The sequence below is a fragment of the Lacerta agilis genome, chromosome 8 (assembly GCF_009819535.1).
Source record: "Lacerta agilis isolate rLacAgi1 chromosome 8, rLacAgi1.pri, whole genome shotgun sequence".
Taxonomy (NCBI): Eukaryota; Metazoa; Chordata; class Lepidosauria; order Squamata; family Lacertidae; genus Lacerta; species Lacerta agilis.
In genome coordinates this window covers 15,278,080-15,295,049 of record NC_046319.1, presented here as the reverse complement: position 1 = coordinate 15,295,049, position 16,970 = coordinate 15,278,080, and the positions used below count along the sequence as shown (strand labels likewise).

The 16,970-nt window shown below is 45.6% G+C and overlaps 1 protein-coding gene across 2 annotated transcripts in view; it reads left to right on the top strand.

The window, feature by feature from the left end:
• The window catches only part of PERM1 (PPARGC1 and ESRR induced regulator, muscle 1), an 83,480-nt gene extending 66,828 nt beyond the window's left edge, over positions 1 to 16,652 (top strand). Inside the window, exons 1-4 of one of the 2 annotated variants that reach the window (XM_033156281.1) lie at positions 4,939 to 5,070; positions 7,634 to 9,575; positions 12,850 to 12,963; positions 15,202 to 16,652. In XM_033156281.1, the coding sequence (XP_033012172.1) occupies positions 7,634 to 9,575; positions 12,850 to 12,963; positions 15,202 to 15,284 (2,139 nt within the window). In that variant the 5' untranslated portion in view covers positions 4,939 to 5,070 and the 3' untranslated portion in view covers positions 15,285 to 16,652. Of the gene's footprint in view, positions 1 to 4,938; positions 5,071 to 7,633; positions 9,576 to 12,849; positions 12,964 to 15,201 lie in introns of those variants that run through there. The other variant, XM_033156282.1, reaches the window with a different exon arrangement.
• The last annotated feature ends 318 nt before the right edge of the window (positions 16,653 to 16,970 follow it).

The window sequence follows — 16,970 nt, the reverse complement described above, 5'->3', positions numbered from 1 at the left end:
TGCATGCAGAGCAGGTGCTCTAACAGCAAGTAATAAGTACTCCTAACAAACATAGGAAGCTGCCTTATACTGAATCAGAATTTTGTTCCATGTAGCTCAGTACTGCCAACAATGAATAGCAGCAGCTTTCCAGACATCTCTTTCTCTCTCTAGGCCTACCTGGGAGATGCTAGCAGTGACTGAAGCTGGGACCTTCTGCATGTCCTCTGCCACTGTTGTGCTTTGCATGCCAAAAGCCCCATGTTCAGTCCTTGCTTAAAAGGATCTCAGGGGTAGGGCCTGAGAATGAACTCCTGGCCTGAAACGCTGCAGGGCAAAGAGTGGACAGTGCTGGTTGAGCAGGACCAATGCTGTGACTTAATAAAAGGCAGCTTTATATTTTGTGGAGCTTACATGTTCCTCATGTGCAGCACCGTTCCCACTAGAATCTAGCTGTTTGGAAGAGGGTGGCATTGTTCCGTCCCCTGGGGGTAGTACTGTATCTGCACCTCCATGCAAGCACATAACTCAAAATTGGGCCATCTTGGGCCGTCATCCATCTCTTTGTCCTTGAGTGACACCTAGTGGCCAAAGCAGAAAACGGTTATTTTCAGATGGGTGGTGGTGGTAATGCCTTACCTGAACTCTTACCTGAATCATAGAGTCGGAAGGGATCCCGAGCTACATCTAGTCCAACCCCCAGCTATGCGGGAATCTTGACATGTGGTCTCCCATGCAACTTGAAACCATATTGGACCCTGCTTAGCTTTGCAAATATGCTAGCAGTTTTTTTTCCATTGCTGCACCACTAGGAGGGGTAACAAAGGCCTGTCTAGCCTAGCATCCTGTTTTCTCTTTCTCATTTAATCCCCTCAACAATCCTGTGAAATCTGTTAGGCTGAGTGGGGATTTGAACTCAGTGGGTCTTAGTCTAATAATAGAAGGAAGTCAGTATAGGGGTTGAAGAGCTTCTGAATGCTCTCCTGCACAGGCACTGACCAGACCTAAACCCATTTAGCTTCAGCAAGGTTCCTGCATCATGCACCATTATGCAAGTGAATGGATTCAAAGCTCCTTCACTCCGTTCATGTACGCAGGAAAGAAGGCTGAAATTAGAAGTGTGGAGGTCACTCCCCATACACATTGCACCCACCAACAAAAATAGTGTGTGGGAGGGATTAATACTTGTCTAGACAATAGCAAAATAGCTTGGGCTACCGTAGGTCTTTAGATTCTGAAGAAAATCCCAAAGAACAGAATACAGTACAGTACAGTACAGTACAGTACGTTGCAATGAATCCTGCTTTTTGGGAGCGTGGCCAGCAGATGGCAATCTTCAGCCATGGTACTGCAGCATGGTTTTCACTTTCCTAGATTTTGAGGAAATAATGGCCAATGGTTGAGGGTATTGGAAATTTGCCCATCAGGGCAAATAGCAGGCTTCCACACCAGCTTTGGCAACACCCACCTTGCTGCCTTCTTGCTTACATCTAGTTGAGGGGGTGGTGGCCCTGCCTGGAAGCTTCCTCCGCCTTCGTCTCAGGGTCCATCTACACTTCCTTTTGCACTGCGCTTCTAGGCACAGGTCTGGGCTTTCCAGGCCTGAGTCTGAGCGGTCTTTCTTTCTTTCTTTCTTTCTCCCACATTTTACGCTTGAATTGGAGCAAACAGCAACTGGGTTTTCAGTGGATTGCTGTTTGCTCCAGTTAAGCGGCAAAACATGGGTTTCCCCAGGGAAAACACGGGGTGGGGTGGGGGGACAACAATGCTCAGACACAGACCTGGAAAGCCCAGACTTGTGCCTAGAAAGCACACTTACAAAAGTAAGTGCTGATGAACGCATGGTGTTACCCTTGTAGAATTCAGCAAGGCAAAGGATGAGGGTGAAACTGGAATTAGTTGGTTTTGCTTGTCATAGACTGACTCTACCTACTGTTTGGGCTCCTTGCATTCTGCCCAAGTCCCAATGGGCAGCAGCCACTACTGAGAACAAGCTATAACACTTGCTTACCATAGATCAAAGTAGAAAAAAATTGTCACACTATGAGCATTCACACACACCCTTTTCCTCCCCTGGGGAGGACAAAAATTCTATCCCCGTTATATGTTTTTTGGAAGCTATGGAGTGTGTTGAAATCTTGTGTGATGTGCAGCATTTTGGTTTTTACTGTAACGCTATTAATAGCATTTCCTGCTTCAGCTCTTGAGTCTGGCTGGCAGCAACACATGTCTGGTGTCTGTGGCAGTGTGTGGGTTTCTCCAGTTAATCTCTTAACAAAAAGGAACTTTACCATAACTATGGTTGGGGGAGGGGGCGAGGAAGGCAGTTAGTGGGCGAGAGTCACTGGGGCATGTTTACATCCTGTTTAAAATAAGGGGATAAGAAAACCCACTTCATTCTTTACTCAGCAAGCTCTTCTTAGGACCCCTGCCAGACGTCCTTTATATTGTGCATTCAGGATTATTTATGCTCTTGATGCTGTCAGGATAGTCACATGCAATCCTGCTTTCAACGCTGTGTGCACATGCAAAAGTCTTGGGCCCGTCACGCTGCTTCCTTTCCAGTCAGTGCATTTTCTGTAACTTCCTGCAGAAATCCCATAACTTTTTAATACCACAGCTGTTCTGTTTTATTTTTGTCCTGCTTTTGTTGTGCCATGGCTCCTTTAGACAGCAATAATGTGTTGCATTGCAGAACAAATTTCTTGTTGTTGTTTAGTCATTTAGTCGTGTCCGACTCTTCCTGACCCCTTGGACCAGAGCACGCCAGGCACTCCTGTCTTCCACTGCCTCCCGCAGTTTGGTCCGACTCATGCCAGTCGCTTCGAGAACACTGTCCAACCATCTTGTCCTCTGTCGTCCCCTTCTCCTTCTCTTTCCCAACATCATGGTCTTTTGTCTTTTCCAGGGAGTCTTCTCTTCTCATGAGGTGGCCAAAGTATTGGAGCCTCAGCTTCAGGATCTGTCCTTCCAGTGAGCACTCAGGCCTGATTTCCTTAAGAATGGATAGGTTTGATCTTCTTGCAGTCCATGGGACTCTCAAGAGTCTCCTCTAGCACCATAATTCAAAAGCATCAATTCTTTGGCGATCAGCCTTCTTGATGGTCCAGTTCTCACTTCCATACATTACTACTGGGAAAACCATAGCTTTAACTATACAGACCTTTGTCGGCAAGGTGATCTCTCTGCTTTTTAAGATGCTGTCTAGGTTTGTCATTGCTTTTCTCCCAAGAAGCAGGCGTCTTCTAATTTCATGACTGTTGTCACCATCTGCAGTGATCATGGAACCCAAGAAAGTAAAATCTCTCACTTCCTCCATTTCTTCCCCTTCTATTTGCCAGGAGGTGATGGGACCAGTGGTCATGATCTTAGTTTTTTTGATGTTGAGCTTCATACCATATTTTGCGCTTTCCTCTTTCACCCTCATTAAAAGGTTCTTTAATTCCTCCTCACTTTCTGCCATCAAGGCTGTGTCATCAGCATATCTGAGGTTGTGGATATTTCTTCCAGCAATCTTAATTCCGATTTGGGATTCATCCAGTCCAGCCTTTCGCATGATGAATTCTGCATATAAGCTAAATAAGCAGGGAGACAATATACAGCCTTGTCGTACTCATTTCCCAATTTTGAACCAATCAGTTATTCCATATCCAGTTCTAATTGTAGCTTCTTGTCCCACATAGAGATTTCTCAGGAGACGGATGAGGTGATCAGGCACTCACATTTCTTTAAGAACTTGCCATAGTTTGCTGTGGTTGACACAGTCAAAAGCTTTTGCGTAGTCAATGAAGCAGAAGTAGATGTTTTTCTGGAACAAACTAAAGCAGGATAAATCCACTATGGATGCACTTTTGTGGTGTCAAGAACACACCTGCAATAAAACACCCGTATGGAGGTGCCCTGAAAGGGAAAAAGGTTGGTTTCTGAACAGGCATTTTAGTAATTTAGTGTAGTTAGATTGCCACGCTAGGATCAGGGAGATCAGAGCTCCCATTCCCACTCAGCCATGATGCTCACTGGGTCACCTTGGGCCAGTCTCAGCCTAACCTACCTCACAGAGTAATTAATTAATTAATTTGCATACGACCCTTCATACATAGGATTCAGGGTGGTTCACAGCATAAAAATACACGATAAAAACACAAAATGCATAGTAAAAACAATAACAAAATGAAACCATTATCCCACCTTACCCCTTGCCCTCCCTCAAACACATTTTAAAGGGTATAGGATGTTAATGAGCATTATCTATCTATCTATCTATCTATCTATCTATCTATCTATCTATCTATCTATCTATCTATCCCCTGCCCATCTGACTGTGTTGCCCCCCCCTTTGGCTGGCTTCCAACATAATAAAAACACAGCAAACATTAAAACCTTCCCGATACAGGACAAAGGCCTGGTTGAAAAGGAACATTTTCGACTGGCGCGTAAAGGTGCATAATGAAGGTGCCAGCTGAATCTCCCTGCGAAGATCAACTAGGGAAGGGGAGAACTATGTAATACTCTTTCCACAACACCTGGACGTGTTCAAAGTCCCCCATCCTTGTTTTGATACCAGAGTGGACCTATTTGCATTTGAACAGCTCCTCTCAAACACGTCCAGTATTTCCTGGACAGACCAGAGATGGGGGACTCTGGAAATCCAGAAGTTATTGAACCACAGTTCCCAACACCCCTAGCCATAATCCATGGAGATTTGGGCTGGTGGTAGCTGTAACTCAGCAACATCTGGAGGGCCAAAGGTTCTCTCGTACCTGGCTAAAAAAGGAGCAGTGATTTGCCAGGTACCAGGAAACAAGGTTCTGCCCCTGGTAAACAGGGTGAGTCAGAGTGGCTGCTTTGGCGCATCTGTGGGAAGGGCTGCCTGCCTTCTATTTCTGGACCAGCCCTTTGCATTTATAGAATTTCATGTGACATGTTTGGGAGGGAGGGTCTTATTTTCGGCCTGAAAGAATTGCCTCTCTGAAGACGAACAGCCTCTGCACTCAGTGCCCAGGGTACTGGGCACAGCACCATGTCACGCCGGGAGAACTTTGCTGTGCAGCTCCTGGCATGGCCCCATCCTTGGCATAGGCTGTCTGCAAGGTAGGATCTGCAGTGTCGTCGTCGTCGTCGTCCCCCCAGCATTGTTTTTGTGTATCTGCTTCTCTCTAGAAGAGCCACTTTCCGGTTTGCATCCTTTTGTGCAAGAGGCTGTGATATTGCAGAGGTGGCCTCAAAACCCTAAAGGTCAGGCTCTCCTCTAGGGTAGACACTGCAGCTGATGATATTAGCAGACAAGCCTTATACCACCAGAGTGGAGAGGCCACAGCAGAGGGAATGTACTCATATAGCTGCTGGTGTTGCTGCCCGATCAGGTAGCCCAGAGACAGAAGGAGATGGCCTTCAAGGTCATACTTGTTGATCACCACTGTTTATTAGCAAGTTGCCAGTCCTCATTATTGGTGGTAGTATGTGTGTGACGTTTGTGGTGGGAAGTCTTTTCTGTTGGCGGGATCCCAGTTGCTGGAAACACAGGAGGAGAGAATGGGCTAGGATTTGGGTCTTGCTTGCAGGCTTCTCATAGACACCTGGGTGGATATTGTGAAAGTAGGATGCTGGGTTTGATGGGCCATTGGTCTGACCCAGCAGGGCTCTTATGTTAGAAAGTTTGTATATTCAATGCGTCTCTCAGGCTTTGAGCACAGAACCAGAAAGCTCAAATCAAGTCACATGCACACTGCATTAGGGCAAGGAACAGGTTTCTGTCCACCTTACCTGTGCCCCCAAAACACAGCACTTGGCTTCCTGCATAGTTTGGAATTGCAGCCATTCACTTACATAAAAGAAAATCAATGGGGTGAACTTGGGTTTATTTCTGGAGGAAGTTAACTTGCGGCCTGCCTAGACTAGGGTTTCCCAATTCCTAGTCATTGGGAGCTGAGTGTGCATAGTCCCTCCATTTTGCATAGCCAATACTTGGTAGTATTTCTTGGCCACACTACTATGTTACAGAACATTAGAAGAGAAAGGCAGCAATTGGTTTCTATATAGGCAGCATGTTTATAACATGTCACCCTCTCTTTGCATCATCATCATCATCATTATCATCATTATTGATATTGTTATTCATTCTATGCTGTCATTGTCAATTGAGAGATAAAAGCAATCCCTGCTCGTGAGGGGAGGGTGCATTCCCAGTTTGCGAGGAGCTCACAACTGAAGGCAAACCCCTGGGAGAACAACAAGGTTTATTTGCAGCTGGGAATGAGGATTAAGGGATAAGGCACAGGCCACACAGAAGTGGTGGGTTTGGGGGGAAGGGCCGAAGATCAATGGCAGAGCTCCTGCTTTGCATGCAGAAGGTCCCAGGTTAAATCCCTAGCATCTCTAAGTAAGACTGGGAGAGGCTCCATGTCACACTCTGGAGAGCTGATGCAAGTCACTGGAGGCAATACCACACTTGCCATATTTTTTTAGATATCAGCATCCTGTTCCCATAGTGCCCAACCAAATGCTTCAGTGGGAAGCTTGCACACAGGACATCAGCCCAACACAGCTTCCCCCACTTGTGATGCCCAGAAACTGGCTTTCAAAGACATGCTTCCTCGGACAGTGAAGGTAGAACACAGCCATTGTGGCAAGCAGCCAATGATAGACATATTGCTGTGAAAATGTTGTTGATGTTGCTGTTGTTGTTGCTGCTGCTGCTGCTGCTGCTGCTGTATACCACTCTATACCTGTAAATCTCAGGGCAGTTCACAACATAAAATTACAATATAAAAAAAACTCAAACTACATCATAATCAGTAATCCCCCCTGTGTCTGCCACCTTGAGGTCCTTGGCTGCAAGTCCTGGAAGACCTTGCAGGCCTTTATGTGGAAATTATTCGATTTGGTTGTGTGCTCTCTGATGTTTTGTTTATTCTTTATGACTACTTTTGTTTGTAGTTATGTATTTGTAAATATGTTGTAAACTGTCTTCAGCAAGGCAGCATACAAAAAAAAAAGATTGCTTGCTTGCTAGCTAGCTTGATCTTCTGAGGGTTTAAAATGGACTTCTACTGGACAGACATTCAAACAGAGGACTCTTTCAAAGAGAAGGTTGTGATCTGACAGCCCTATATAAAGGCCTCTATTTGTGTCCTCTGTGGCTGCTAGGGATGGAAGGATCTGTCCGTTTCAGTTCTCTAGTTTTCTGCAGCAATTCACAGATGATGATGATGATTATTATTATTTAATCCTCATGAAGATTCATCAGCATTTTGGTGCAATTTTCACTCTAATAAAAACATTTTTATGCAGTTTTGACTAATGTGCACACCTTTGCAAGCATTTTTCTAATGTAGTGCATTTTTGTGAGTTATTTTCCCTTATCAATTCTTATGCACATTTCCCACTAATATGTGCATTTTTAAAAAAACAGTGGCTGGCTGGAGAACTGCATTGCAAGATTTGGATAAATGTGAATTTCAAAGGATAGCTGTGTTTCAGTTCATATATTGTTTTGGGAAGTACGAATTTGATAGATTTGCCTTTAAATGCAAACTGAATCTAATTTCCCCTCTGTCTCTTATTGCAAAGTGAAACATGCTGTAAAAGTATTTTTAAAACTTCTCTCTTTTCTCTCCCCTCTCCCAACAACCCCATCAACATGTCCCTTTCCCAGATGGAAAATTTTGAGTACAGCATCCTGTTGAACGACCGGGATTGGGCTGAGTTCTACTTGGCTTCTGAAGAATGCAGTTTGAGCCAGCCAGCCTTGGCCACAGCTGATGAGCAGCTCCTCAGCGACCTTGAGGACGGGGAGGCCGCAGAGAGTGGGTTGGTCCAAGTGAAAGTGGGCCCTGTCCTGCCAGCCAGCCATTCAGCCAGCTGCCTCCCACGTGGAACCCCAGATGGGCACCTGCTTGTAGACGAGGTTTTGTCTGGCAGCGACGATGAAACAGATCTGGGCTCTGTCATCAGGTTTCTGTGCAACAGCAAACAACTTGGCACAGCTTGCCCCCAGTCTTCCACGAGGACCCAGGAAGGTCAGCTGCCCCATGTCACTTTAAAGCCATCAGGAAGTCAGAGTGGGCTGCAAGTTACTGTCACAGAAGCTGCATTTACTGCCAAGGAAACAGAGAGAGGAGACCAGCCCATAAATCCGGACTGCTCCCTACCATTGGTGCTAGCTACTGCCACCCAAGGGAGGGCCTTGACAGAGAAAAGCCCAGGGCAGGAGAGAATGGAAAGACCTCCCTGTGCTGAGCCTACAAACCTGAAGACCACAGAGGGGGCAGACAACAATGGAAGCAGTCCTATCTGCTTGGAATTACAACACTCCAAGGACGATCCCTCCCTGGCTGCCTGTGTGGGCATGCAGCTCTCAGCATCGATGAAGAGCACAGCAGCTTGTTGGGAACCAGAATCCGCACTTGCTGCATATCCAAGCTCTGCGCCCTTTTCTTCTCCAGTTTCTGCAGATCTCGGGGAAGCAGAGCTCCCAGAGAAGGGTGGCAAGCCCCTTCAGGTCACCTTGAAGACACATGCAGTGGCGCCGCTCCTGGAAAATCCATCTCAAGGGTGTTTGGTTCCAATCGTAATGGTATCCGCACCATCCGACATGCTATCGGCGAGCCATTCGGGAAGCATTCCGGAAAGAGTGAGCAAGGAAGAAGACATTTCTGCAAATGTCAACGTTGAGAGTGGAGCAAGCCACAGGGAGGCCTTAAAGGAGGGAGGCCCAGCGAACCAAGTCAGGGGCTCTCCATATGACAACGGGGTACAACAATTTCCAAGGGCACCGGGAGAAAAGAGAGGCCCAACCCAAGCAACAAATTCCATATGTGATGGGCTATTGCACAAAGACAGAGAAACAGCTGCTTCGACAGGAAGGGTTGAGGAGAACGACAGTGGAGAAACGTGCCACTATCTTGGTGTGGCATTACCATTTGAAGAGGAACTTCATACTATTGTTCAAGGAGAACAGACATCAGACTGCTTAGGGGAGTCCACTCCCTATGGTCTGACATTAGAAGGCTCTCCAGAAAGTGGCTTATCTGCCATGACGTGGCCAGAAATGTATGACTGTTTTTTCTGCGATGACACCCAGGAGGAGGGATTGGGGATTGGAAATGAGCAACCGATCTTAGGGATTGACCAAGAGCTGCCTGAAATGGATGGGCCTGAAATGTACGAACATTTCTTCAGTGAAATGGGCGAGGCCAAGGTGAGAAACAAAGATGGAGCTCTGGAGACAGTCTTCAGCTCCGGACATCAGTCAGCGCCATCTGGTGGCTCGGGGGACCCGGATTTGGACATGGCTGATGGTGCTATGCAGATGTCTACCCCAGAGGTGTATGAACACTTCTTTGCTAACAGAGCAAAGAAGAAGAGGAACTGGAGGGTTTTTTTCTTCAGCATCCCAGCCTCAGAGGTGAGGAAGGCTGCAAGAGCTTTAAAATCCTTTCTGTGCAGACCTGCACATCTGCTCAGATCACGGCCCACAAGCCAAGGTGCTCTGCTTCGGAAAGGATCTCAAGGAAGGCTGGTGCTCGTGTCTCCAAGGCTCCTGGGTGAAAACCTACCAAGACCAGAAGACTTAGGGATGGCTGTGATGCAACCAGGTACCATTTCTTTTTCCTAGTATGTGAGTGGGTTTTTGGTTCTGACAATTTGATATGCTGACCATTTAACTGTTTTGCCAGTGCTTAATTTCTAAACAAATGTGCCAGGGCTCAACACTTTGTACATCTAAGGCAGGTGCAGGGAACCTCAGGCCCAGGGGCCATATGTGGCCCTCCTGGACTCTTATCTGGACCTTACATAGGGCTGGCATATTTCATATTATTAGGAAGACCTTGACATTGTTAAGATTTTATTAGGAAACCCTCAAAGTTGTTGAGCTTTATTTAGACAAACCCCAAATTTGTTGAGCTGTGTTGTGGTTGATTTTTACAAAAACGCCAAAAAAGAAGTGATTTTTCGATTGACTTGCCTAAGATCCTTTTGGAATTTCCCCCCAGATGTCAATTCCGCCTATGAAATCCTGGTAATGTCCGGGAAAATCCAGACGTATGGCATCCCTACATTTGAACTCTCCCCAGAGCACCCTCCTCCCCAGCTCCACTCCATCTCCCTAGGCCACACCCTTAATGACTCTCCTTTGCACCCTGTGTGTGTTCATGCCTGGCTGGAATGCACCCTTGTATTCTCATCATGCTTCTTTCCTTTCTGGATGGATAGAGGAATGTGTAAGTGCACATAGAAACTTCCCCCACCCACCACTGGTGGGTGACCCCCCCCCGCCCCCCCGAAGGTAGCCCAGAGAGAAGCATGACCCTCAGTCTGAAAAAACATTCCCCACCCCTGACCTAACCTAAGGACTGGTTGCAGAGTTCCGTGGTAATGTCATTTGGGCATTTGGCATCTTCATTTTTAATAAACAGATGTGTTTCCAGCAGCAGCAGCAGCATGATCCTAAGCATTTTGTTACAGAGTGCATGCTTCAAGGGAAGGTGCACTCTGCATGTCCTCAGAGGCCCTCTGTCCTTAGGTCCATTCTATTGAAAACGTAAGTTGGTTTCATTCTTTTTAAAGTGGAAAGGCATCAGCACACATATCCAGAGGCACCATGCCATGCCCAGAGTATATTTGGAAACAAGTATGGCAACCCCCTTTTGTGCTGTGGGTTCAAGAGCAGCTAGGGAAATTGTGGCTGTTATAGTGGATACACATGAAATAACTTTCCTGCGGAGATGTATATTCCTTATAAATGGGAAGATAGATAGATAGATATGATAGATAGATAGATAGATAGATAGATAGATAGATAGATAGATAGATGCACACACACATATAGAAACCAACCTATCTTGATATTTCATATACTCAACCAAATGGTGACCTCATTATTTGAATAAAGCCCTCTTGCCTTGGTGATGACTAATCAGCCAGCCAGCCTTAATTAATGGCCTAGAATAGATCAACCCACAGAGAGTTTTACAACTTGCAGAGAAAACAGTAAAAGAATATTGCAGCACCTTAAAGACCAACAAATTTACAATGGCACAAACATTTGAGGACTGGAGAGTCGGCTGCGTCTGATGGAGTGAACTCTAGCCCACGGAAGCTTATGCCATCATAAATTCATTAAAGTGCTGTAAGACACTGTTGTTAACGTTTTTTACAACACACCCTGGAGGTTAAAACCTTTGCAGCCCTGTCTCAGGCGTGTTTACTCAGAAATAAGCCCTGCTGAGTCACTCCCAACCTAAGAGTGCATTGAAACTGGCCTTGCAACCTTGGGCCATCGAGAGGTCCTGTATCCCCAAAGGAAAACAGTGCTCCAAAAACGCTCAAGGGTCATCAGCAAGCACCCATAACTGATTGAAAGTAGCTCCTCTCAGAAGTAAAACAAAGACTGACCTTGGAGTGTTCAAAAGTCGTTCTTTGTCCTGAGCCTCAAAGCAGATTGAGCATTATTGCGACACTTGGTCTCCTGCAGGAGACAGACAGAAGGAGTGCAAGGAGTGGAAGGGTAAGATTAGAACTCAGGTCTCTGATCTATTTGCTTGAAAGCTAGCCAGGCATTACTCTGACCATACAGGTAAAGCATGTTTACAGCACAGGGATTACCCCCAAAGAATCCCGAGAACTGTTATTTGTTAAGGGTGATGAGAATTGTAGCGCTGTGAGGGGTAAACTGCAGTTCTTTGGGAGGAAGCCATGACCACTAAAATGCCATATAAATGTGCTTTGTCTGTATGGGGTGGATATTGATTATATAGACACACAATGCACTCTCTTGCAGGATTCCTTTCTGTGGAAGCTGAGTAAACCAATGTCCAAGGTTAAGGTGGGGGGGAGCACATTAGGGTTGGTTTACTAGTACTGCTGACTCTCTTATGAATCACATGACACATTCACCAGCCTGTAGTTATTCCACTACTTCCCTCTTTTTCTCAGATTTTTTTCAGACTTGCTTTATGATGGCTTTTTCATTTATTGTAGGGATGAGTAAACCAGATGTTATTGTACTCCAGGTCAATTTTGCCCCAGGCAGCATAGCTAATGGTCAGGAGTGATGGGGGTTGTAGTTTAGCAACATCTGGAGGGCCACAGGTTCCTTATCCCTGGACTAAAGATGCCTGGGAGCTGGGAGCACCCTCCAGAAAGGAGACTCCCTGTTGCTTCTCTGTGTGGGGTTATAGACAAGGGAGATACAGCACTGCATTCCATACGGTGTGATCCCTGTGTGGCAATTGCATTTGTTCACAAGCAAAAGGAGCAGGCTGCAAGATTAGGGCAGGTGGAAGGTAAAGAAGGAAGAAGGTAAAAGAGGAAGAAAGGGTCGTGGAAAGCAATGGACTCCGGCAGCAACTGGGAATTTAAAGACATTATAGCAAGAACAACCAATGCAGTGCTCTCCAGAAGTTGCTGGACTACAGTGCCTATCATCCCTGGCCTTTGGCCATGCTGGCTGGGAATCATGGGAGTTGTAGTACAACAACATCTGGAGTCCTTGTATTCCAGTTGCACAGTTCTCACTGATAGGCGTTCCCAAAGGCACCATTTGAAAATCACTGAGGTGGAATGGAAACCCCAGATTGAAGGACAGCTGTGAAGCTGGTCCAAATATAATCACCACTGCTATCACCATCATGCCAATGTCTGGGGATTTGTTTTGTTTTTTCTTCCTAAAGAAAAAAAATCCTTTGTGAGGATCAAAGGCAAAGCATGCAGGGCTTTGAAAGGTCAAAAGCCTTTATGCTTTAAAGTTGAATTGTTCATGGTGCCAGTGTGATAGGGGGCGGCAATGCTCTAGGATTCCTGGATAAACATTTCCAGGAGAAACATCCGTATTGGTTGTTCTTCTTCTTCTTCTTCTCCCCCACACAGAAAGACCCCTCCAGCCGGTTTTTACACAAAGAGACATGTGCTTGGGCTTTATGGCGTTTGCTTCGTGGGCTGTGAAGAGCTCTGATCTGCAGGCCCCGGATGCTTGGAAGATCGGTAATGTATCCAAGGGCTCTGTGTGGGAGAAGCACAACTCCTAGCGGATTTGGAGAGGGGGTGGATTTAAGCCTCAGAGATAGGTCAGGAATGTTAACATACTGGTTCCGCTCTGGAACAGAGCAGAACTAACGCCGAGAGATGTTTCCCTCTCTCTCTCTTTTTCTTTAACCATTTTTTACTCTCCCCTTCTCCTTCCTTAATGGCGCAACTTTTTATTCTAAACCAGTTGTTCCTCTCATCAGAAAGGGAGGCAAACTTCATTCTTAACAACTGAAGGAAACTTAATTTTTAGGGTGCGTAGAGATAAGAATTACCTGCTCGCAGAATTACTTGTGACTTTCTCTGGTAGTCACAGGCCTGAATGAGCCTCCTGATTCAAAACGGGACAGCCCAGAGAAGTAACTCATACATAAATGCAGTGGGCAGCCTCCTCAGAGAAGGGATAGTTCTGCTGAATTCAATCATTTGAGAGTGATTGAACAACCTAGTAGCACTTTCTGTAAAGAAGGGGGTAGAATCACTGTGATTAGAAAGCAGAGGGCACAGAGCAGTGGCTCTTACAGAGGCACAATGGCAATGCTCCTCTAGGTCTGTTGTCTCTCTGCATTGGGAGGGGTTGCTTTTTAGGGGCCTATCCAGTGAAAAGAAATGGGAGTTACCTGCCCTCCCCAGAGGCTGATTGGAAGGAGACAAAGCCAGGGTATTACATCATACAGAGGCACAATGGGCAACCTCCTTGGAAGGTGCATCCTTCAAACTCACAAGTTCATTTGAATTAATTCCTCCTTATGCTTAAAGATGACTACTTCTCATTTTACTTTTTCCACTGGCTCCGCAATCTTGACTAAGGAATGGGGTGTGTGGGAAGTAGGGTTGCTTGGCTATGGCTGGAAACAAGAGTCTCCCCACACACATTCTGTGCTCTGTCAAAATTAAGCCCCAGGACTTTAAGACATTATTAGGCAATGTGGGATGGCCGAGGAAGGGAGAAGATAATGACTCCACCTAGTGCAGGGTGTGCAAAGCTGGGTAACTACAGATGGGGAGATAGGTGGCTGAACTTGTGCCTGTGCCTGTGCTTGGGCTGGGTGGTGATCAGGTAATTGGGGAGAAAGTCACATCCTTTGAGGCTGGTAGGAAAGGACAGTAGCTTGGTGGTTAGAGCACCTGCTTTGCAGAAGGTCACAGGTTCAGTCCTTGGCATATCCAAGTAGGGCTGGAAGAGGCTCCATGTCTGAAGCCCTGGAGAGATGCTGCCACTCAGTGTAGACAATACTGAGCTAGATGGACCAATGGAATAATTTGATATAAGGCAGCTTCCTATGCTCCTGTGAAAGGTGAGGGCAACTATTTAGGCACAGCCCAGATGTTGGCATTTTTATTAAAAGAGAGGTTTTCAAGGTGAGAAGCAGCAAGCTGGACTGTTAGCTTACCCAGAGGCTCAGTAGAACCAGCAGGCCAGGCAGAGTGTGGCACTGGCCATAGCTCAGTGGTAGAGCATCTGCCTGGCATACAGAAGGTCTCAGCTTCAATCCCTGGCACCTTGAGGCAGGGCTAGGAGAAACTTCTGCCTGAGAGCTGCTGCCAATCAGTGTAGACAATATTGAGCTAGATGGTCCAGTGTTTTGACTTAGTATAAGATAGCATCCCATGTCCCTGTGTGGTAAGGGAAGGGTTACAGCTCACTGGTAGAGCATCTGCTTTGTATGTAGAAGGTCCCAGCTTTAGTGCCTGGCATCTCTAGGTAAGGCAGGGAGCGAACTCTGTCAGAAAACCTGGAGAGCAGCTGCCAGTCAGTGTAGATAAGACTAGGGTATATAGACAAGTTGCGGCTTCTTTTGTTCCTATGTCCTTACAGCAAAAAACAAACAAACAAACAAATGGTCTCAAGAAAGGATGTTGAAATTAATGGACATAAGTTAGGCATGATCATTAACTTCAATGGGTCTATTCAGAGTAGGACAAGCATTGGATTCAAGCCTTAGGGTTAACTTTTCCTGTGATTCTTCCCAGCAATCTCTGGTAAGTATAGCTGTGTGAGGGGAACTCTCAGCACCCTTAACAAGCTACATTTCCCAGGATCCTTTGGGAAAGCCATGACTGTTAAAGTGGTATAATAGTGCTTTCAGTGCATGCATTCTAAGAAGACAAGGAAACGATTTGCATAACAACCTGTCTTTCTTTGATACATCCATCTGCACTGTGGATGCATCTTCTTTTCCCCTCCTCTTCCAGTGTTGCTAGCAAACTTTGGCACCCTCTCAGCCATCCGCTTCTTCAGGCGTCAGGTCATCATGGAAGCTCAGCATGGAACATAACAGGACACAGGTCAATTCCATCCAATTCCTGGTGGTCCTTTGGGGATGAGTTGGAAAGGATACCATGGTACTTCTTTGGAGACAGGGAACCAACTTTTGGGGCATCTTGGTCTATTCTGGACTGTTGGACTCACTAGTATAACCCCCCCTCATCTGGTAAGATGGCAAAGAGGTTTGAAAGATAAGGTGGAGGCTTCCACAGAAACTGGAGTTTGGTTCCATTGTTAGCGCTCAAAGAAGGTGCCAGACTGAAACCTTTCTGTCCCTTGGCCAGTAACTCACCTTGAACTTGTGGGAGAAGGAGGGCTATAAATAAATAACCCAGCCTACATCTGGTAGCTAGCTAGCTAGGCAGCTGCTCATGAGGTAGACCTGATGGCCAAGAGACAATTGGAAGGCGCAATCCTTTTTTGGAGAAGAATATTGAAAGAAGACAAGTTTCAGAGATGGTTTACCAAAACAAATCCAGGAGGCACCGGTGTAGAAGATAATGGTGCAGTTGCGGAATTTTAGGCTCTTGAATGGCCCATCAGAGCCTCTGTCATTTTAGCTGCAATGAATGTATATTGCTTCAGAGGGGTGCATTTGGAGCACGTTCTCCTGGTCATTCTACTGAAAAGTAGGTCTTCCAATTTCTGCCCTGACAGCACCATTTCTAGAAAGTCTTTCTGAATGAACTGATGCCTTTAATCAAGAGAATATGAAGGTTAGGATGAAGAGTAGAGGCTCACATTGGTGGCTTCCACATATTCTTAAGTGAATGTGGAAAAAGAAGAGTGAAGGAAAAGATGGTTCAGTGTATTTGTCGATAGAAGCAACAGGTTGAAAAGGAAGGGGAAAGGTTAGGTTGAAGTAATGAGAAGAATGTCCTAAACACAAGATCCCTTTATCTATTCTAAAATGCCTAGGAGGCATCCAGACATTTTCCACACAAAGTAGAAGAGAGAAAGTTGACATTTTTATGTTTTAAAATACCAGCACAATCACACTGTCCAACCTTTCAGTGTTTAGCCTCCTGTCCTTTTCACAGGAGGTGATGGGCAGGGGGATTTTTTTGGCAGAATCTATAGCCTTGATTATTGCAAAAGACAATAGATTGAACAGAACTGCTGTATCCTTGGAACATTACAGCAGCGTGTGATTTTCTTAAACTGTTTTGAAGAGTTCAGTGATTGATGTGGAAGGCCACAAATCTCTTCCTGTTGGAGTTACTAAAAATGTTTGCCTTAGTAAATGGCCTTGCTTGCTGGGTAGGTGAAAAGTTACCAGTGGAACAATACTGCCTGGTGAAATGTTCTATGTAACTTTAACATTTGCAAATTCCTATGCCAACAGAAGTTGAGCCAATAAAAGATACGGCTACTTGCCTGTGTTGAGGTTATTTATTTATTTATTATTATTATTTTAAGCCCAGCCTTCTAAGGCTTGGAAGATAGATTGAATAAGCTCTAGTCGTCTTCAAGATTCCAACACATGCCCAAAACTCTTTAGTTAATCATCACCATTATGCTTAAAAACAATGCTTTATTGATTTCATCATGATGCTTAACATTTATGCATATTGTAGTTTTGAATGCTGAAAGCACTTCTCATACATTACCTTGCTGCAGTGCTTACAGCAATCTTAAAAGGTAGGTCTCTGTTATTGTCCCCATGTTGGAGATGAGGTGGACCTGAGGTTGGGGT